Raw genomic sequence first — 24,512 nt, forward strand, 5'->3', positions numbered from 1 at the left:
AACCTCTTTGTGTATATTATACAAATGTCTGCCTTTTCCCTCCTTATCCCATCTCTCCTGCCACTTTCTGTTAATTTTATTCTTAATAATACTTTTAATTTCTGACCTACTTAATTTAATATCGAGTTCAACCAGTTCTGATGTAACTGCTTCCTTTGCCAGCATGTCTGCCTTCTCGTTACCCTTCACTCCCCTGTGTGCAGAAACCCATATAAATCCTACGCTTATGCTTTGTTGACTTATTATAAAATTTCTTTGATTAATTTCATCTAGTAAATCCTGTCTACATATAGATTTTCCACTCTGAATGCATTCTAGTGAGGACATTGAGTCTGAACATATAATCACCTTATTTGGTTTTACTTCTTCCACCCATTGTAAAGCCAGAATTATTGCTACCATTTCTGCTGTAAAAATGGCCAGATGATATGTTGTCCTTTTTTTAATATTTACATTATACTTTAAAATGTGTACTGCTACCCCTGTTTTCCCAGTCTGATCTTTTGATGCGTCTGTAAAAATCTGAACTGTGTCTTCATAATTTATGTCAATATATTGCTGAACATTTTGATGTATCCCTGATTTAATTATATTCTTAGCTTCCAAATCTACCCTGGGATAACAAAACATCCATGGTGGGATTGTTGGTGTGCTAACAGTTTTGCAACAAGCAATGTTGTCAATTTCCATATCTTTGGCCTGCCTATTCCCATGCCACCCAAAACTGCATAGTGGACGCCCATACTCCCAGCATTCTAATAACACCTTCTTTGTAGGGTGTGTTTCTTCATGGCCTTGCAGATTTATCCAATAAGACATGGATAGTTGTAATCGCCTTAGATCTAACGGCATTTCCCCTACTTCTATTTGTAATGATGGAATAGGTGTTGTCCTAAACGCACCACTACATATTCAAAGTGCCTTGGCCTGTACTCTGTCTAGTTCTTGCATTAAGGTTTTATTTGTTGAGCTATAAACTATGCTTCCATAATCAAATACAGAACGAATCAATGCAGTGTAAATCCTTTTAAGGGATATGCCTGATGATCCCCACCTAAACCCTGCTAAACATTTCAGTATATTTTTGCCTTTTTTGCACTTATCTATCATTTTCTGAATGTGCGTTTTAAAATTTAGCTTAACATCAAACCATACCCCCAAATATCTTATACTATCAACTTGTTTAAGATGTTGCCCATACAGTTTAAGTTCTATAGTAGGATTCGTTCTTTTTTTGGAAAAACATATAAATTGTGTCTTTTCTACAGACAGATGAAAACCCCACTCACATGACCACTTTTCAACCTTAACAATTGCTGACTGCATCTTAACCTTCAGGTTATCAATATTCCTTCCTCTCACCCATAATGCCCCATCATCAGCATATAGTGCTCTACCCATTCTCTGATCTATTCCGTTAAAAATGTCATTAATCATGATATTAAAAAGCATTGGGCTACATACGCTTCCTTGTGGAGTACCGTTCTCTATTGGATATATATTTGAAAATTCCATCCCTACTCTCACCTCTATGGTTCTGTTATTTAAAAATCTTGAATCCAGTTAAACACCCTGCCACCTATGCCCATCTTATTTAACTTAATTAAAAGCCCCTCCTTCCACAACATGTCATATGCTTTTTCAATGTCAAATAAAATAACTAAAACAGCTTCTTTACTTACTTGTGCTTTCCTAATTTCATTTTCTAGACAAATAATTGGGTCCATTGTTGTACGCCCACTACGAAAACCACTTTGGTGAGGGGAGAGCATTCCTCTTTTTTCAATTACATATCCTAGTCTTATAGTAATCATTTTTTCCATAATTTTGCATAAGTTGGATGTAAGAGCTATTGGTCTATAGCTTTTAACCTCTGTTTTATCCTTGCCAGGCTTTCCTATAGGGACTACCACAGAGTGTTTCCACATTCCAGGCAACTTCCCTTGCTCCCATATCTTGTTATACAATGTTAAAACAACACTCTTAGCCACATCTGATAGCTGCTCTATCATTTTGTAACACACCTCATCTTTCCCTGGTGAAGTACTCTTAACTCCTATTAAAGCTCTTTTCAACTCAAATAATGAGAAATTTGTGTCAATTACACATTCATTTGTGACTTTCCTCCCCAATATGCCTTTATTTTCCTCAATCACCTTTGCTCTCCACTCTAATTCTTCACTGGATAAGTTTTTTGTGCTATGTACCTTAACAAATGCCCTAGCCAGTACCTCTGCCTTTTCTGCATTAGTTACTGCTTCAATGTCATTTTCTCTTATTACTGGTAATGCTAAATCCCTTCTAATGCCTCCCATTTTCCTTATCATTCCCCAAACCTCACTAACCTTGATTTCAGACCCAATGTTGCTACAAAAATCTCTCCAGTATTTTCTTTTTGCCTCACGAATGACTCTTTTAGCATTGGCCTGTGCTTTTTTATATTCAATTAATTTATTGAATGTGTGATTTGATTTAATTACCTTAAAAGCCTTATTCCTTGCCTTAACTGCTTCTTTACACTTTTCCGACCACCATGGAACCATTTTCTTTTTCCTCTTCCCAATAGATTTGCCTATAGTCTCCTCTGCTGATTCATACATTATGCCAGTAATCATTGAGTTTAATTCTTCAACATCATTTCCTGAATATGACATAATCTCCAACTTTCCACTTGCTACCTTACTATAATGTTCCCAGTTGACCTCTTTCATTTTCCATCTTGGGAACCAGTTATCTTCTAAATATACACTTTGGTCAACCATCTTTGTCAAAATAGGGTAATGATCACTTCCCAAACTATTCTCGTTAAAAACCTCCCATTGACTTCTTCCTGCTATATGTTCTGACACTATAGTCAGATCTATAGCTGACTCTGTTCCTCTGCCTACATCAAATCTTGTTCCTCTTCCATCATTCAAACATACTAGATTGTGCTCATCCATATATTCCTCAATAATCCTCCCATTTTCATCTGTTCTTATACTGCCCCAGAGTGAGCTGTGTGCATTAAAATCTCCACATATTACTTTACCACTTCCCCTTTCCCATATACTTTCTAGCATGTCTTTTGTTAACTTTTGACAGGGGTTATAAAAATTAGCTATTTTAATTTTAGTTCTATTAACCCATATTTCAACAATAACCACTTCAATCTGTACATCATTGTTTATAGCCCTAAAATTAATACCTTGTTGGATGAATGTAGCTACTCCACCCCCTGTAACAGTACTTCTATCCTTACGTACAGCCGAGTACCCATAAATTATAAAATCAAGAGAGGGTTTTAGCCAAGTTTCCTGAACACAAATGACGTTAGGTTTAACAGTTAGCTCTTCAATAAAAGACTTTAATTCTTGTCCATTAGAGATTAAACTCCTGGCGTTCCATTGCAAAATGGATACACCCATCAGGATCCACCACCACTTGATGACTGACTCTCTAATACCTCTGTCCTAAGCATTTCATTAATTGACTCAGGTGTTAGTCCCTCTTCACCTAGATATTTCTCTGCTGCTTTTAAGATGATCTTAATTCTCGCTGTTCTACTGTCTGTTTGTGCTGTGCAGTTAATGACTTCCACCATAAATGCAATAAATGTCTTCTTTTCTACAATCAGAGTATTTTCATTTACTTTACAACATTTATGAACAATGTTTTGGGCTGGATTTTGGATCACAGGTACTAGACCTTCCCTTGTGCCTAAATTATTCCTTGTTTTACCGTCAACTTTTTTGATGGCTTCAGCATATGTAATTTTTTCTTTCACTCTCACATTTTGGACTTGAACTGCTCTTTTGTGTGCTTCACACCCCTTATACGCAGCACTATGTTCTCCCCCACAATTACAGCATTTAATTTTGATCCCTTCAGCACATTTACCATATTCATGATCCCCCCCACACTTAGCACAACGGGCCTTAGCCCTACACGCTACAGCAATATGACCAAAACGTTGGCATTTAAAACATCTTGTCGGTGGGGGGATGTATGGTCTCACTACATAACTAACACACCAAATTCTAATCCGTTCAGGTAGTTTAGACAGTAAAGGATAAACGTGTGTGCCGGTGACAGGCTTTTCCGGTTGAAAGATTTCATCCGGTATTTCATAATAAAAGCCCCCCATAAATATTTATTTATATGAATGAAAGTTAGTTTATACTTTTATATACACCAGTTTACAAAAATAGGCATATATAACGGTTAAATAGTATATATATAACTAAATCTGTATTATTAAGAAAGGTTCAGTAGACTTTTTGCTTTAAATGAATGGTTGTTGTCATGGTGTAAAGAACAGAAACTGCTATTTGTTAATAATTGGAATCTTTTCTGGGAGCGTCCTAGGCTGTTTCGCGCTGATGGATTACACCCCAGCAGAATCGGAGCGGAGCTGCTCTCTGACAACATCTCCAGGACACTTCGCTCCATGTGACTAGTAAGACAATTCTCTAATAACTATTATGATGAGTTTTGTTCCACCCGCTTAAATGATAAAAGTACTTGCGCTGTAAAAACTATTAAGACTGTGTCTGTTCCCCGAATAGTGAGGTCAAAATATAATGTAGGATCTAGAAAAAATCTTATTGTAATTAAACCAGAAAAATGTAAAGTAAATGAACAAAAACAATTTTTAAAGTTTGGGCTCATAAATATTAGATCACTCATACCCAAAGCAGTTATTGTAAATGAAATTATCACAGAAAATAGTTTTGATGTTTTCTGCTTGACTGAAACCTGGCTAAAACCAAATTATTATTTTGGTCTAAATGAGTCTACTCCACCAAACTACTGTTACAAGCATGAGCCCCGTCAGACTTGTCGTGGCAGAGGTGTTGCAACAATATATAGTGATATTCTCAATGTTACCCAGAAAACAGGATACAGGTTTAACTCTTTTGAAATACTTCTGCTAAATGTTACACTGTCAGACATGCAAAAGAAGTCTAATGTATCTCTTGCTCTGGCTACTGTGTATAGACCACCAGGGCCGTATACAGAATTCCTAAAAGAATTTGCAGATTTCCTCTCAGACCTTCTGGTTCCAGTTGATAAGGCGCTAATCATGGGAGAATTTAATATTCACGTTGATAATGCAAATGATACATTAGGACTTGCGTTTACTGACCTAATAAACTCTTTTGGAGTCAAGCAAAATGTCACCGGGCCCACTCATCGTTTTAATCATACACTAGATCTAATTATATCGCATGGAATTGATCTTACTGCTATAGATATTGTACCCCAAAGTGATGATATTACAGACCATTTCCTTGTATCGTGCATGCTGCGTATAACTGATATTAACTATATGTCTCAGCGTTACCGTCTGGGCAGAACTATTGTTCCAGTCACCAAAGACAGATTCGCAAATAACCTGCCTGATCTATCTCAACTGCTATTTGTACCCAAAAATACACATGAATTAGACAAAATCACTGACAACATGGGCACTATTTTCTCTAATACATTAGAAGCTGTTGCCCCCATCAAATTGAAAAAGGTTAGAGAAAAACGTACTGTGCCATGGTATAACAGTAACACTCACTCTCTCAAGAAAGTAACTCGTAGTCTTGAACGCAAATGGAGAAAAACTAACTTGGAAGTTTTTAGAATTGCATGGAAAAACAGTATGTCCAGCTATAGACAGGCTCTAAAAACTGCTAGGGCAGAGCATATCCACAAACTCATTGAAAATAACCAAAACAATCCAAGGTTTTTATTTAGCACAGTGGCTAAATTAACAAATAACCAGACACCACCTGATTCAAATATTCCACCAACGTTAAATAGTAATGACTTTATGAATTTCTTCACTGATAAAATAGATAACATTAGAAATACAATAGCGAATGTAGATTCTACAGCATCTAACACTTCAGTTTCATCCATCGCACCCAAAGATAAACTGCAGTGCTTTACAAATATAGGACAGGAAGAGCTAAATAAACTTATCACTGTATCTAAACCAACAACATGTTTATTAGATCCTGTACCCACTAAATTACTAAAAGAGCTGTTACCTGTAGCCGAAGAACCGCTTCTCAATATCATTAACTCGTCGTTATCTTTAGGTCACGTCCCAAAACCATTCAAGCTGGCGGTTATCAAGCCTCTTATTAAGAAACCAAAACTAGATCCTAGTGTACTGGCAAATTATAGGCCTATTTCAAATCTTCCATTTATGTCTAAGATTTTAGAAAAAGTTGTGTCTGCTCAATTGAGCACCTTCCTGCATAAAAATGATCTGTATGAAGAATTTCAGTCAGGTTTCAGGCCCCACCATAGCACAGAAACTGCACTTGTTAACATTACAAATGACCTGCTTCTTGCATCAGATCAAGGCTGCATCTCATTTCTAGTTTTGCTTGATCTTAGTGCTGCGTTCGACACCATAGATCATGACATACTCATAGATCGATTACAAAACTATACAGGTATTCAAGGGCAGGCTCTAAGATGGTTTAGATCCTACCTGTCCGATTGCTACCATTTTGTTTAATTAAATGGGGTGTCATCTCATTTATCATCAGTAAAATATGGAGTGCCACAAGGATCAGTCCTAGGTCCCCTTCTATTTTCAATATACATGTTGCCCCTTGGTAATATTATTAGAAAATACGGAATTAGCTTCCACTGTTATGCTGATGATACTCAGCTATATCAACGAGACCAGATTAAACTTCCCAATTATCTAAGCTAACAGAGTGTGTTAAAAATGTAAAAGATTGGATGACAAATAATTTTCTCCAATTAAATTCGGATAAGACAGAGATATTAATTATTGGACCAAAAAACACCACACAGAATCTTGTAGATTACAATCTGCAACTAGACGGATGTACTGTTACTTCTTCTACAGTCAGAAATCTGGGTGTTATATTGGACAGCAATTTGTCTTTTGAAAATCATATTTCCAATGTTACAAAAACTGCATTCTTCCATCTAAGAAACATTGCCAAGCTACGAAATATGTTGTCTGTTTCTGATGCAGAAAAGCTAGTTCATGCATTCATGACCTCTAGACTGGACTATTGTAATGCACTTCTAGGTGGTTGTCCTGCTTCGTCAATAAACAAGCTACAGGTAGTCCAAAATGCAGTGGCTAGAGTCCTTACCAGGTCAAGAAAATATGATCATATTTCCCCAATTTTACAGTCTCTGCACTGGCTACCTATTAAGTTCCGTATCAGTTACAAATTATCATTACTTACCTATAAGGCCCTAAATTGTTTAGCTCCTGCGTACCTAACTAGCCTTCTACCACACTACAATCCATCACGCACCCTAAGGTCACAAAACGCTGGACTTTTGGTAGTTCCTAGGATAGCAAAGTCCACTAAAGGAGGTAGAGCTTTTTCACATTTGGCTCCCAAACTCTGGAATAGCCTTCCTGATAATGTTCGGGGTTCAGATACACTCTCTCTGTTTAAATCTAGATTAAAAACGCATCTCTTTCGCCAAGCATTCGAATAATGTATCTCTTAAATTGTGAGTGTAGTTGCATCTGCATTTTTATTCTTTAGCTTGGGTTAAACTAATTTTACTTTGTTGGATCAGCAGCTATGCTAATGATGTCTCTATTTTGTTTCTATGTTTTGTAACTAGGATTTACACAAGCTCCAGTCTGGATCCAGAACACCTGAGAAGAGATGATGCTGACCCTCAGAGGACCCCAGATGATCCTAACCTTGAATCAACAAAACTAACAATTATTGCTACATGTGTGACTGCATCATATAATTACTATTAATTAATAATATTGATAGTTCATCATCTAGCTGACTACATCTTGTATTATTATTATTTTAATTTTTCTAAAATCCTGTCAAACATGCACAAACTACTAGCTACTACTAAATATTGTAGAAACATAATTTTCTGTAAAGTTGCTTTGTAACGATTTGTATTGTAAAAAGCGCTATACAAATAAACTTGAATTGAATTGAATTAAGCTATTTATAAACTATTTGGTTTTGTGACGATAGTGTTGCATCAGCTCTGAACAATCAATGGTCCAGCTGTTCAACAGCAGGAAGAGTAATCGAGTGAGCTGCTGTCTGTCTCCTCCAGGGGGCGCTCCCACACTGAGCGTGTTGAAACCGCAAGCTTTTTCAGGCATTCTCTCCTATTTGAATTCAAAAGTATATGAATTAGTATTAGTCCATATGGACTAACACTTTGAAAACGAATAGATATCGCAGTCCATATTGTGTTTTAAAACTTATACTGATATTTTCTGTACACTGAAGAAAACCACAGTGATTTCGATTTCGTACGATTTGAATAAAAGTTATTGTACAAAATAAAGGATGCAAGCTTTCTCTTTCTCTAGATAGACAGATATATAGACAGTCAGACAGACAGATATTTTTATATAAATGTTATATGTATAAAATGTTTTCATATTTTATTGTATAAGATGCTAGGTGTGTGTTTTTGTAACATCGTTTCTTTTTAACAACTACACACAGTTGCACTTAGAACAACTCCGTCCCACCAAAAAGCACAAACATGTGTATGACAAATGTGCTCAATATATGTCTTCTTTTTTTTATCACAATACGGAAAGTGTAACAGATCACCAAAAAACAGTGTTAATGAGAATAGGGGACAAAAATGTTACAGATGCATCAATACAAAATTGACACGTGTTAGAAAATGCTATTAAACATGCACTGAAGAGATTTCAATGTGCATCATATGTACATATGTACAACATAAGACATTTACGCATTATTTACAAGCCATTCCATTTCCCCCAAACCGAAAATGTAAAACATTTTCAGATGGCTATGTACATACAGTATATCACAACACTTACAGATGGTATAGAAACCCTTGGCATTCAGATATTTGACACAGATGTTACAGGCAGAGAACTATACAATAATAAAAGCCCTTTTGAGATAATTACTGTATGGACACTGACACTGAACAAACAGACCAGAAATTAGATTAATTTGACACCTAAACTAACAGTGGTGTCATCTGTAAATACACTGATTGGCTTTTCCAAAGGAATTAATGGCATATTAGACATAATTCTACGTACAGCAAATGCCCTTTTGTAGGTGATGGAGGCCCTTAAGATAAATTAAGGAAGATGGGAGAAACAGACATAATCAAACCAACATATGATTTAAAACAAAAGTAATAAATACTTAAATAATTTTTGTAAGTTTCCCCACAACGCATCCCCCTGAAACAGTACACCCAGGGGGAGTAGAAACAGGTAAAAAAAAAAAAAAAATAAAAAACCACCGGAAGGTGTACATGAAAGAAAGTAATACATGAAATAAACAATAACCTTCTGTGCACAATACTGAAGTCTGACGTAATCAAAGTCCTCTCAGGTCTCTCAAGTTTGCTTTTCCAATAAGATGCACAAAAGTTTATATAATTATTAAATTATAAACAAATATTACTCGCATTGTGTAGTTTCACAGATATCCCTCCCAAAATGTACCTTTCAATCATGATCGAAATGCATTTTTGGTCTTAGCAAAAAAAAAAAAAAAGTTACTAAATGTTTCAAGTTTCATCTTATGGTAGACATGTCTCAGATCATTTTTAGTGCACTTTAGAGGTGTGCTTATCGAAAGCTGGCTTTTTTTTGGCCACTGCTTTGAGATCCTACACCAGCGAGCAGCACAAATAATGGCAACACACACATACACACAAGCCTGCCTTTCGGTTTTGTGCAACTCAGGGAAACGTTTCTAGCATCCATTAGCACTTGCAACTGGAAATGGCAAGGCACTTTGAAATGGAGCTGGACAAAGGCTGTTTCATGTTGATTTGTGGTTGTGCACAAGGCTGCATGGTTGGCTCAAAGCATTTGCTCACTTTGTTTCATCTGTGTTGATGTGACACAAGTGGCACAATGTTCGGTCTAGGGTTCCGGTGCCCTTAAACCACATTGAGCTCAGTGGAGTCTGTTTCTGAGTCAATCTCATGTTCTCTGAAAAAGAGTAACACAGGACACAGTTAGCCTATATATATATATATATATATATATATATATATATATATATATATATATATATATATGTACTGTAATTTTTGTTTAAATTACAAGAATGCCATTTAATCCGATTTAGAGGTTTAAAAGTACAGTGTTCATTTATAGATTTCAAGAATGTTGAGCAGGCTTAACGTCTTTAAGCAAAACATGTGACTGGAAGACTGTTGAAATCAATAGGTGGCTTTACCGTTGTTCATTAAGTAGTTTGCGGTTGCCTTGTCTCTTTTCTTCATTGATTGGATACGAGATGAATATCAGCAGCCCGATAATGATCAAGACTATCGGAGCAGGAGACACCAGGATCTTCAAGGTTAAATCGACTTCGGCGGGTTGCGTGCAACCTCTCGTCACATAGCCGGCAAAACTGTTTTAAATAGAAGAAACGAGAGATTAATGTTATTCATGTTCATCCAGATAAATCCAACCTCATGACTAATCACCGAATTTCACATTCAACCACTATCCTACATGGTCACGTCTCCAAACCCAAAAGACCAGCGCTAATCGCATTATATCTGAAGGTCAGGAGGACAGAACGATTCTCATACAGTAAAAGTAAAACAAAAAGCAGCACTTATTGAATCATGCAGACTGTAATCCAACTTTACAAGACTGTGAAACTTACTCAAGGCTAAGAGTTGAGACCCCCAAGGAAACTCCAGACGCAAACTTGGTGAAGAACACATAGAAAGAGTAGAAGATTGCTTCGTGGCCTTGAGATTCAGGATTTTGGATTTTAAAATCATCCACAACATCGGGAAGCATGGACCTGAGCATACAGCAAAACACACTCCATTAATAAAGTGCACCAAATCTGGAACAGCACATACATTTGTGCATTTCTCAGGTACTTACCATGGCAGGAGGAAGGCCGCTGCAACGCTGACTCCAGCTGCAAAGGACACGACGTATATCACAATAAGATTGCTGGGCACCAAGATGACAGAGACCAGGAAAGGCACAACAGACTGCAAAGAGGATATAAACCATCAGTATCGGGAATCAAAAGCATCAATTACAGTAGATGACAGAGCAGAAGCAGCCGCTGTTGGTCAGTTAGTGGAATTAACTGAAGGTTTGTGTGCAGCTGCCAATACTTACTGTAGTCCCAATATACACGGCAGTCTTCTTGCCAAATTTAGTGAGGAACCACTGCCAAAATGGGATAGCAAGCGTGGCGGAGAGCTGAAATAGAAGGAATTAAAAAAGGATTGGCTCAAAGATAACTAAGAGGGTGCAGGTTTAAAAAGAATTTTCGCTTTTGTCTAAAAGTTGGTCACGCCACATGGTGAATTGGTGATGATTTGGAAGAAAACATTTTTGATGATCAATGCTGATAGAGACAGCTGTTTGTAATACAGAAAAAGCTTATCATGACTGATAATGCGTGCAAACGGCATTAGCTAAGATTAGGTTTCTGTGAAAGAACTGAACCGGTCTGTGTATAGACATGTTCCCATCAATAATAATGCTTCCTGAAATAGCTTTCCAACAACAATACTGGATTAGGTTTCGGTCAAAGAACTGAACCAGTCTGTGTGTTCACACATGTTCCCATCAATAATAATGCTTCCCAACACACCTTCTCGACAACAATACTGGAATGTTTTGTATCATATCTAGGACAATGGCTGAAAACGTTCTATTCATGCATTTGCAGTCATAGCTCCCTGAACGAGGATTATTGTAGTCTGAAATAAAAGCATTGTTTTTTTTTACAAGACTACGATAATACTTATTCTATTCTTAAAGGAATCTGGGATTTAAACACTCTGATCTCAAGAACAAAACTTGAACAAGACTTAATTGTTCTTTAAAACTGGATGAACAACTTTGTCTTCCTTGAAACAATAAATCAAGTTGTTTATTGACAACTTTTCTGCGATCCTGAAGCATTTCGTGGGAATGCAGTGGGAAAGTTGTGAGTTGTGGCTTGGCTAAGGTGCGATAGATTACTGGAAACATTAGTCTGTTCAGATGATCAGCCCAAATATAACTTGTATTATGCAAATGTATTATGTAATGTTCCCATTAAATACTTTCCTTTTGTACATTTGCCCGTCAAAATGTCAATCACTCCATAATGAAACCTCACCTAACTTTACAGACCATACAGGGTCTTTGCAGTCTTTTAGTAGTCAGAAAGTCCATTTAAAATACATTTATGATTTAAAACAAACAAGAGACATTTAGTTTGCTTACCATAATGACGAGAAGGATGTTTTGGAAGTCGTTTCTGAAGCCAAGGGTGTAGCTACAAAACAGTGCAAAGTTTCCTTCCAGAAGCTGCAAGAAATGTTTATAGAAATAATAAGCTGCACAGTAGAGATACATTACCAAAACAAAATAAAGCGATCGCTAAAGGCAACATTGCGCGTCCATGATGATCAAAGCTTAAACAACCCAGACGGCTGGTGGTGACCATGGCTCATCATGAAAGGAGTGTATAATTTGCACAAGAACTCACCATAAAAGCCAGAGAGGTGAAGAGGAAGCCCATGACCAGCTTGACATATGGACCGTGGCCCATCACCATACGAATACCCTGAAAGAATGACATGGACCCGGTCCTAACCCTGCAGGTCTCTGTCAAAGAGAAGAGAGAGGTAAGATGAGATGATGGAAACAAATGGCAATTAATGGTGCTACATTAAAAGTAATAAATATCAGAGCAGCTAGGGAAGAAATGAGCTTGCTTCAAGATTCCCCCACCGCCCTTCAATTCTCATGTGTTGGCTTGATAAAAAAAAAATCTCAATAAAAGGAAATTGCTGCACACAACCATATACATTTTGATTAGCTGTTGAAATGCATTTGCATGTCAAGGAATCCACCAAAAATGTGTCGTTTAATTGCTCGTACACTTTAATTTTCTAAGCATTGAGAACCACTCTAGAGAACACCATTTAACATGAACTCCATTTAGACAGCCCTCTCTGTGCTGTGAAAGCCAATCACCCTGCTAAGCTTATTCGCTGGCATTTCCCTGCGGCCAGCTGAGCTCTGCTTGTGGGCTAACTACTGACTCAAAGAAACCCGAGCTGTGTGGAAATACCTAGGTACATCTGCAAGCAACCACATGAGATTTACAGTGTACACACACTATCTCACTGAAACAGAACGATTGGGTGAGAGATAGAGAATGCATCATTTCCCTGTTTTAAGACAGCCTATAGGCTTTAGTTACATCACAGCCATGAACTATGATTTGCTATTTACTAGTCAGTTTCAGATATAGGGACTTGTTTGGGAGAGCACTGGATTGGACAAAAATCACTGATGTGCATGCAGCACGGGTCATCAATATTTCGGTAAAATTACAGCATATATATTACTTTTTTTAAGATTAATCTTGTCAATTTTACCAGCATATTAGAAGAACTAACAGCTAACTGCTTAAAAACAAATATTTTAATAAGAAAAACTTTTATTCTGCCAGGAAGAACTAAACTGTTCAAAAGTTAGTTAACACACTTAAAATGTTACAAGATTTCTATTTCAAATATAGTGTTCTTTTGAACTTTCTATTCAACTAAAAGAAACTTAAGGGTAATGCATCGGTTTCAACAAAATATAAGGCAGCACAACTGTTTTCTACATCAAATCAGCACATTAGAGAGATTTCTGAATGATCATGTGACCGTAATGATGCTGAAAATTCAGCTTTGTATCACAGGAAATAGAAAAGTTATTTTATATTGTAATATTTTTTCACAAAATAAAAATTTTTACTTTCTTTTTGACCAAATAAATGCAGCATTGGTGAGCATAATAGACTCCGACCCCAAATATTTAAACAAGTGCAATGTTAATTACATAATGTGTCTTTATGGTGGTAGTAAAACTTACCTTTTTGTTCTTTTACACCAAGGAACAAGACCATAGCACAGATGACATAAATGCAGCAGATGACACCAGATGCAATCATGTAAGCATTTCTCTGTGGGAACCATATGATACCAGGCATTTAACACCAGTATAGCAAGAGTTAAAATTGTGTCAACCTTTAAAGAAGAAAAAAAATCCTTACCAGATGCTCCAGCGAAACATGAGGCTCAGTGATGTTGACTGTGGAAGCCACCAGCAGACCTGTGGAGTTCAGCTTCTCACCGGAGCGGATACAAGGAGCGCTAGCCATTCCCACAATCTGTCCTTGAACAGCAGTGCCAACGAGCGTGCCCAAAACCTCAACAGTCATTCCTGAGATAAGAGATGAGCAGTTAGCTGCGAAATTCAGAACAGTAGGCATATCTAGCCAGAGGTGCTTTGAAACTCACGGTAGGCTGTGGCCGAATCCCTCTCCTTCTGCTCAGTGCTGATAAACATGGTAAGGGCAGAATACGGTACGTGGAAGCACTGTTTTTGGGGAAAAAGTCAATGCCGAAAGGTTAAATTAAATTATGAGGAACTACAGTATAAACGGGCTACAACTTATAGTCATAAAAAGATGGTTACTCACTGTCTGTAATGTTTGGAAGGAGCAGTAGAAGATCAGGTACCAAATAACCTTGCCTTGGTCAACAGATGGCACGTACCAGATGAGGAAATAGCTCAGCACGGCCAACGGGGTAGACAGCACAATCCTGCATGGAAAAATATGTGTGACATTAGAAGAAAGGTACAAAAGGTAAAAAAAGAAGCATAACTAGTTCGGTATTCTGGTTCCCGATGCTGATAAATTGCTTGGAGATCAGGAACATATCGATTAAGTTTACTAGGTGTTATGGCTGTGAACCTTGTCACGCTCCAAACCTGTCATTACTGTTCCCTCTCTTCTGATGATGAGAGATTAGATAACTTCCTGTCTCTGTTCAGTGACTTGTGGCAAACAGGATGCTGAAGTGCAAGTACATGGTCTGTTTCACATCTGTGCCACAAGCAAATACCATTTCAGGTACGTTACACTTCACAGAACTGAATGGTTTATGGGAAAAGTGGAGCCTCACTTGGCAGTTTTTCTAGAGCAGACCTTAACAGCATCAGAGCTCACAGAATTCCACTAATTTAACCAGAATAGAAGTGTTGGCATTCAGTCAGTTTGTTCCACGCCCCTCTCCACCCCCTTTCTGTTTGTTTATTACATATTTTGGCTAATTCAATAATGCTTTCATCTAACAATAAGACCATAGCAGGACCACACATGATTTAATCATTAAAGCTATTCTCCAGAAAACATTTGTCAGATTTCACATGAACCTGTCTGGGTTACATTTCTAGTTTAAAAAGGTATAATGGTGAATTTTGATACTAGAGTCATGTTAGTCAAGAGAATTTTAATGCGCAAATATGCTCCTAATGATTTAAATACCGCAAATATGCATGTCAAATGTTTTCACTGAGCTACAGGATACAACTGTCATTATAAATTTTTTGCAAAAACAATTTTTTAGCCTCTAATTATAAATGAATATTTCACATACAGTAGTCATCATTTTGATTAGATATTGGACCTTGTCTGCACTAAACAAATAATTATTTGTCGATACAAAACTAATAAGACACGAAGGTAGGACTGAGCTTGCTTGAAAGGGGGTTACTGAAGTGCATTTTCAATAAATGCACCTGAACTGAACTGCATTTTCAAGATGCAAATCATCTGAACTGACGGGGGAATACCCTGGGAACTAAAAAGTACAAAACTCTTATGACAGCTGTTTTGACCTATATTACACTACCTATACTATTAAACAATATAATCTCTTCAATCGATTAAAACATTTGTTATGAAAATAAACTGCATTAATTTTAGATTTATCAACGGGTTCTTGTATCTGTTTGTAATTTGAATTATTCAGAGCAAGAAAAAGCAAAAAGGTGCAACTAGTTAACATTTCAAAATAAACCTCGCTCTACCAGCAAGGCTGCCATTTGAACTAAAATAACCCCAGTGTGCTGGCATAGTTTTGAAGTGGATGTTGTCTGCCTCCCTCTCACTCTGATTGGACGACAGAGGTGGTGTGTTGTGGGTTGGACCACTCAAGAGTTGCTGCAAAGTCATGCAGCACAAAAAGGAGTACCATCCTTCTGAGCCCAGCAGCCCAAGACAAATGTGTTATTAATTCCATTCACTGAATTCAATCCACATGACATGAGTCGCTTATAGACAGAAAATATCCCATGTATTACAGAAGATCATAGCCACTCTTAGCACTTCAAAACTTCACGCTCAAATATTGATACTTTATATAGTTACCCAGTATTTCAGTTGATGTCATTTGGAAATGTGTCTATCCTTTGCGATTAATTCCCTTTCAGGATTATGATAGCTTAACTCGCTTGTGACCATTAATAATGCATGTGATCAAGAATCAAGAAAATTTTATTAGACAGGCTTGTGGTTTATATGATTCTCCATGGGGATAGTTAGGGAAAACCCACATATACCCATAACTACACCAAAAAAAAAACAGTCTCATGCGCTCCCAAGTGACATCACAGCACAAATCTGGGCATCACTAGGGATCTTGTAAACACACCGTCCTGACAGGATGCAACCGTCTTGCTCGGATCCAGTGTCACTGAAATGAGCTCATTAGGGCAGAACTTGCTCACCAGCTTCTTACCAGATTCCTTCACATGCACCGAGTCCAGATAGAGAGCAGATGTAACCCCCCCCCCCATTTCCATCACTTCATCGAAATGGTTTCCCAATTATTCACACAACGAGTGACCTCCTATTTCTGAGAGCTTATAAAAGCCACCACAGCATACTTCAAACAAACCATCATTTGGAAAATAAGATGGAGACAGTAAACCTTGTACAGTGCTTTTGATGTTAGCCTGACCGCCTATTGTCTGAGGCTAAGAAAATACCAGCTAAGAAATGTTAAACTGGTTATTTGCTTCATTTGGGTCAAAACCCAATAAGACTTTTTCATCAATGACGCAAAAGCCTTCATTGTGTAGAGAACCACACAAGCATTCTATAAAGCATTTTCTCCATCATGTGTGCGCATCACCGTCACTACAGATAAAGCTTGTTGTGATCATAGGGTGAAGGGTCACTAGTTGCAAAATTAATTTTTCTCTGTTTTGTGTTGTTGGAAAGAGCTGTTCATCAGTCAAATGATGTGCTGAATCTTCAAAAAAATACTGGTCACCAAGCCCAGGTGGTCAAACTTAATACAGTATTAGTTAATTAATTTATGATCATTTTCTATGAACTTCACTTAGCCCACAAGCATCCTCTGACCAGATACACTTGGCTCTCTCACTTAAAGACTACACCTCCTGACATTTCACAATGACAGAGAAATGGGTCAAGAGACAAAGCAAGTGACGGAGCAGAGGGATTCATTTGGGCTGCTTTTCAAATGCAATCGAGGAAGCTGCCGAGTTAGTGGAGGGTAGAATTGTAAAACTAAATCAAGCAGACAGTTACTACAAGCAACATGCTCCTTAAACAAGACGATTCTGAGTCTTGTTCAGTGTTTAATGTGAGAGATGGCTCAGGACAGTAAAGCGCTGGATTACTAGACATTAAAGTATTTGAGAAATCCAGTGAAACTGCAGGTGAAGAAAGACTTACCAGGGCATCATTCGTCCAAATCTTGTCCAGGGACTCCGGCTGACTAGAAAGCCCACCGTAGGGTCTGTGATGGCATCCCATGCTCGACCCACAAACAAGATGATGGAGGCATAAAATGGGTCCAACTATCAAGAAAAGAGTAAGACCAGAATGTCATCATCTTACCTAAAACACATCACAGGATGAGCGTTTTCCAAAAACTTTTATTCAGCATCAAAATGGACTAAATAACTCAAACTAAAAGATGAAATACCAACATGAAAAAAAAAGTGAAAGAAAAGTAAACTTTTCGAAACAAAAATGTCTGCTTCATATTACTTATTTATATTGGTGATAAAGAAGAGATATGCACCACAACATATCAGTTGCAGATATGACTTCTCACGATAAATTTACAAATATTTATACCATGTAGAGGACTAAGCAGCAAGTAAACCACAACTACTTTTGACAGATATCAGGAGGAGCACGAGGCCTGCTCAATGACCTTTAGATACAGGAGTTACTCAGCTGAAACTGTTTTACTTCCAGTACATCACACTTGGAAAACTGCTGGAGGACTCTGAAATGTTGCACAGATTGAGTGCTTCATGCTGACATTGTGTATTGTAGGAATAACTGTTAATTATGGGATTAAACACATTAGAAGAAAAAAAAAGAGAGAACTCACACTGGGAACCTGTCTTCTGTAGTTAGTGGTTACATGATAAATACTGAAGGCTATTAAAACAATCCTATTCAGACTGTTTAATCTGGCCAAACAGCATGCCAAGACTACAGTAGCTCCCAAAAGTTAATGGCATGAAAGACCTTTGCATATCCATTCATTTTCCAGTACAATTCCCCCTTTTTGAATGCAATTGTCGCCTCGGACTATATGGGCAGAGGGAGTAGGAGTAAAGAAACCCACTGGTCTCCGAGGATCGCAATCAGATTCTACATTCAGCATGTCGATCTGATCTTCAGTTCCGAGGCACTTTCCACAAATTAAAAACAGGAGAAGATTTTGAAAAGATGGTAAGTACAAGTAAACAAACCTGCTGCCCTCCGAGGATCGCAATCAGATTCTACATTCAGCACGTCAATCTGATCTTCAGTTTCAAGTCATTTTCCACAAATTCAAAACAGGACAAGATTTTGAAAATAAGACTTTGAAAATACATAAGGAAGTTATTCTTCACAAAAATGGCATCCGAGGTTGCACTAAATATTTAAAAATACTTATTTGAAGGGTAATAAAAATAAACATTTTGCCAAATGTAGCCAAAGCAACAATATTCATAAAGTAAGACTATTTACTCATCTTCCATTTTAACATTGCGGTTTAGTCATTAACATTAGTTTAGAATTGTTTTTTTTTTCTTCAGTTCAACAGAAATCAGTTTATTTCAATTGTTGTGTACAGTCAATATTATCAAGACCTCTGAGGTGACACACAGGTCCAAATTATTGGCTGTGAAATATTGTGTTGTGAACTGCTTGTGTTATTCTGTTAATTTGATGCTATATAATAACTTCTTGAACATATGGTTTTCACACACACAAAAAAGTAATGAGACACCAAGTGTACCACATTCATGGAAAGTGCCATAAAAAGGTTAAACAGACATTTTAAATTAAAATTCACAGTATGATGAATCCGTTGATTGATCCATATGAATAAGATGTTAGTAAAAATCCATCACAAAGTTTCACTCACCAAAGCAACATCCAGCAGGTAGATCTGAAGGAAGAAGCCGATTGCACATCCCGTTATCTGATATGGTGCTCCACCAATGGCATAACACAACTTGTTGCATACTGACAACCCACTCCTTGATTCACACTAGTTTTTTTTTTTTTAAGAAAAAGGAAGAAACAAGATAATTAAGAATACACTAAAGATGCTATATTCATTCAGGTCATACTAAGTTCTCAGTGGCTTAGCTTGGATTCAAACTAACCTAACTGTAGTGTAAATGAGCACACTGTGGCCAGACATGCTTGAAATTTGGCTTAAGTTATTGAATGGCTAGGATTTCCACTCTCAGACAAGCGCTGGTTTTAATTATGCTAACACTATATACATTTCTGCTTGACTTGCTGTTGGGTTCTAATCCGAAACATAGCCTCATTCTCAATTATCTGCCAGCTAGTAGATCGAGGATCTGTTGGCATGTTGTATGAGTGGGGCTTTCGTTAATCTTGGACCACACATACTGTACTAACTTTGCTTGTGATGCAAATAAACAGCTTGGGGGTAAATATGGTTGCTAAATGCTCAAGGAAGTAGATAAACACTCAATGGTTTTGTCATGACACCAAACAGTGAAATACTGCTGTCGAACGGCCTTTTCTACAAGATAAATAATCGTTTCTAGGAAGTGTGATGCCATCCTTTAAAAGTCAGGTTTTCCCTTTGACTCCAACCAGTCTCAATTTAAATGATGGTGTTTAAACCATTTACACAAAATAAGGACAGATAGATAATCTAGAGCAGTGGTTTTCAAACCAGTCCTGCAAGCACCCCTAGCACCTCACATTTTGTACGTCTCCCCATACAAACACACCCATTTCAAGTCATGCAGTCTCTACTAATGAGCCGATGAGTTGAATCAGGTGTGATAGATGAGGGAGACACGGAAGATGTGCAGATCTGGGGGTGATCACAGGACCTGTTTGAAAACCACTGATCTAGAACTATCAGGAAAACTTTTGGGATGCAAAATCTATGACTCTTTTAGCTCATCTACATCAGCGAGAAAAGCAGGTCACGTTCCACAGCAATAAAGCCATTTCGTATAATATCAACCTTATAAATCAAATGATTACAATGATTAAATTTAGAGTTGCATAGATTATCCATTGTGATGATGTGGCATGTGCGTATGTGGAATCTAGACTTATCTATTAGGGGGGTCAATTAATTAGGGCTTTGTGTTACACATCCAAAAGTTCCAAAACATCTAAAATTGTTGGGCGATTGGTAGAATAATTGCTATATATACACATTTTTATTGAAGGAATAATTGACAGTATACATGACAATTTAAAATCAATGCAAATTCTTAAAATAGTAAAGTTTTTTAACAATTCACAAAACATTCGATGCTTAAGCTGTTTATGCACTTACTGGGCAGAGAGACAGAGCTTTTAGTTATTTATAATATTGTCATTTATTTGTTTGGTATTTTTTCCTAGTTTTTTTTTTTTTTTTTTTGCTGTAATAAGGTGTCAATAGTGTAACATTATCTCTTTGAAATCTTTACAAAAATAATAAATAAATAAATCAAGACCTTATCTGTCAGCCAGTTGGAATCAACCATTCAATGTTGTGAAATATTTTATTGAAATATGTTCTACTCATTTAATTAATTTCACTAGATTTAACGGTTAGCCTACTTGAGATTAAGGCAAAATTACACCCAAATATTATCTTTTTTCCCAGATACTCTCAAGAATTCTCTCATTTAATTTAATATACTTTTGTTCAATTCAGTCATCTCTGAAGGAGGAAAAATTGAGCTATGTAGCTATATCACGGTGAAACGTGATAAAATTGCTCTGGAGTGGAACAGTCAAAGAATGCATGTGTAATCGGTCTGATAATATTTATATAAAAGGCTGCGCGTCGCGAGTAGTGCGTGCTCAATTCAACCTGACAAAATGACACGTCGATCAGCTCTATACTATGTGTCTGTTCAACAGGGGAACCATGTGCATGTGAAACACGTAGGTTGCGCAGCTAATTAACGTATAGATGAATGGAAGCATAAATTATTTTCAGTTTCTTACCTTTACTGCCCGTTTGATTCCCTCTGGGCTGGGTGTTTGAAGCAGACTGGCATTAGAGCACTGCTCTGAGCCCTCTCCTCGTGCCATCTCGTTCTTGAAGATTTACGTTTAAAGTCGTTAAGACCTTACCTATGAATCCAGTTTTTGAATTATATTAAATAAACAAGGGAAAACCATAAACCTGCTTAATTAAAACAACAACAACAACAACAAAGCTGCTACTGTTTGCGTAAGTCGTGTTCTCCGGAATCAACCTGTGTTTCTACCGATCCCTGTACCAGACAGCTGTAGTGGAGTAGCACTTGAAGACTTGGAAACTCCACCCACTTCTAAGACTCATTCATTCTAATCTAACTCCTCCCTTTATCCTCGTATGATTTTTCACCATGTCAGTAGTCAGGACAAACTGCTTTCAATTAAAAGTAACTAAAACTTGTGTCTAAATGTAACTAGCATAGATATCATATGTTCTGTCAGATCATTAAAGGGTTAGTTCACCCAAAAAGGAAAATTATGTCATTAATGACTCACCCTCATGTCTTTCCAAACCCTTAAGATCTTCTTTCATCTTCGGAACACAGTTTAAAGGGATAGTTCACCCAAAAATCATAATTATGTTATTAATAACTCACCCTCATGTCATTCCAAACCTGTAAGATCTTCTTTCAACTTCGGAACACAGTTTAAGGTATTTTAGATTTAGTCTGAGAGCTCTCAGTCTCTCCATTGAAACTATGTGTACTGTATACTGTCCAGATCTTTTTGAACCAGCTCACCAAATCCAACTGAATCGTTTTAAACGGTTCACATCACCAATACGCATTAATCCACAAATGACTTCAGCTGTTAACTTGTTTAATGTGGCTGACGCTTCCTCTGAGTTCAAACAAACCAATATCCCGGAGTAATGCATTTACTCAAACAGTACACTGACTGAACTGCTGTGAAGAGAGAGCTGAAGATGAACAACGAGCCGAGCCAGATAATGACTCGTTCACGAGTCAAGAACCCTTTCTGTCGGACGCGTCCGATTCGAGAACCGAGGAGCTGATGATACTGCGCATGTGTGATTCAGTGTGAAGCAGACTGACACACAGAGCGTCTGAACCGAACTGATTCTTTTGGTGATTGATTCTGAACTGATTCTGTGCTAATGTTATGAGCGCGGGTAAACCGAAGGCTTGCAATCATCGCCAATGACGCCATTAGGTCGAGCGCAAAAGAACCGGTAAACCATTTTCTTCAACCGATTTATTGAATTGAACTGTCCGAAAGAACTACTGGTGATCCAAAAACCGATGCAACCGGTTCTTGACTCGTGAATGAGTCAATCTTTTGTTCATTATCTGGCTCGGCTCGGTGTTCATCTTCAGTTCACTCTTCACAGCAGTTCAGTCAGTGTACTGTTTGAGTAAATGAATTAATCCGGGAAACTTCTTTGATTTGAACTCTCTCACACAACAGACACGGAAGAGAAGACAATGCTGAATAAAGTCATAGTTTTTGCTATTTTTGGACCAAAATGTATTTTCGATGCTTCAAAAAATTCTAACTGACCCTCTGATGTCACATGGACTACTTTGATGATGTTTTTTTTGCCTTTCTGGACATGGACAGTATACCGTACACACAGTTTCAATGGAGGGACTGAGAGCTCTCGGACTAAATCTAAAATACCTGAAACTATTCCGAAGATAAATGGAGGTCTTACGGGTTTGGAACGACATGAGGGTGAGTTATTAATGACATAATTTTGATTTTTGGATGAACTATCCCTTTAAGATATTTTAGATTTAGTCTGAGAGCTTTCTGTCCCTCCAATGAAACTGTGAGAATGGTATACTGTCCATGTCCAGAAAGGTAAGAAAAACATCATCAATGTAGTCCATGTGACATCAGAGGGTCAGTTAGAATTTTTCGAAGCATCAAAAATACATTCTGGTCCAAAAATAGCAAAAACTACGACTTTATTCAGCATTGTCTTCTCTTCCGTGTCTGTTGTGAGCGCATTCACTGCAGTGTAGTAATATCCAGTTCGCGAACAAATCATTTGATTTAACCGGCTCTTCTTGAACCAGTTCACCGAATCGAACTGAATCGTTTGAAACTGTTCGCATCTCCAATAAGCATTAATCCACAATTCACTGATCTAGCTATATAAAGATGAATGTAGATCAGTGGGCAAGATGATAACTTAGATAAAGTTTGTCCAAGAAGTTGCTATATTGGTCCATAAACTTTTGAAAAAAGTTTCAAAAGGGAAAGGGAAGTCGCTAAATTGTCATTCAATGAAAGGCTGTGCTTATGCTTTCCATTCAGGAATACATTCAGAGAAATAGCTGTCATTGGAGTCTTGCAGGGTATGCATGATATATACCATGCCACTTGGAGACTGTGACTTTACTGTTTACTCACACACACATATTGGTGGGCGTCCATCCAACATAACTTGAAAATATACACACCATAGTGTTTAGAGAGTTTCAGGTTCAATGTGTGTAAACAGAAGATAAGATAGCAGGCTGTTTGGTGAAGTCTATTAGTGCCAGATGTGTTTGGGATTATGCACATGTCATTATTGTTGCGCCGCCTCTACTGCTGCCACTCGTAAAAACTAGCGGTTCTGTTGTGTTTGTGTCCCAATTGCAGGTAGTGAAGATTCTCTCCAGCCAATCAGTGATCAGCAGAGTTTACACGCCATGTTTTGGTAACGATACTGTTGGAACCTCAACCGAAGTGATACTGTACCCAGTGGAAAACCCCCCAAAATTGAAAACCGTGCCTTGCCATACCATTCAGTGGGAAAGCGCCAAAACACTGGGGCAGAGGCACCAAGAGCCATTACAAACAAAAGGTGATAGTCTCAGTAATCTGGTTCATTTGACTAACAATAAGAGAATTATTATTATTATTATTGCTTAAGACAATCATTTGTCTGATGTCATCATATTTACCTTAAATGCTCAATACTCTACTTCACAGTATTGTACTTCACCTTAGTTTTTCATGTGATGCTATGTCAGAACATCTTTTAAAAATGGTTCTTAAATTTGTAACCACAAAGTGATAGGTTTAAAAAAATGAAAGGTTCTTTGGATACACCTGACTGATATATCATGGCCTTTTGATTTACTGGCCAAAAAATAAGTTTATTTATAACCAGTTAATTAAATTTTTATTCAA

General features: G+C 37.4%; 1 protein-coding gene across 1 annotated transcript; it reads right to left on the reverse strand.

Moving 5' to 3' along the window:
- Nucleotides 1-9,276: 9,276 nt before the first annotated feature.
- Nucleotides 9,277-21,711, reverse strand: LOC132104387 (sodium-dependent lysophosphatidylcholine symporter 1-B-like). The gene is made up of 14 exons (XM_059509823.1): nt 21,330-21,711; nt 19,255-19,380; nt 17,556-17,680; nt 14,487-14,610; nt 14,305-14,383; nt 14,058-14,227; nt 13,877-13,967; nt 12,495-12,613; nt 12,230-12,313; nt 11,129-11,212; nt 10,883-10,995; nt 10,653-10,796; nt 10,215-10,391; nt 9,277-9,964 (listed from the first exon to the last, which is right to left on the reverse strand). Exons 1-14 carry the CDS (start codon nt 21,414-21,416, stop codon nt 9,913-9,915), a joined length of 1,575 nt encoding a protein of 524 aa, XP_059365806.1. The 5' UTR covers nt 21,417-21,711; the 3' UTR covers nt 9,277-9,912.
- Nucleotides 21,712-24,512: the final 2,801 nt, after the last annotated feature.

Source organism: Carassius carassius, chromosome 25 (genome assembly GCF_963082965.1).
Source record: "Carassius carassius chromosome 25, fCarCar2.1, whole genome shotgun sequence".
NCBI lineage: Eukaryota > Metazoa > Chordata > Actinopteri > Cypriniformes > Cyprinidae > Carassius > Carassius carassius.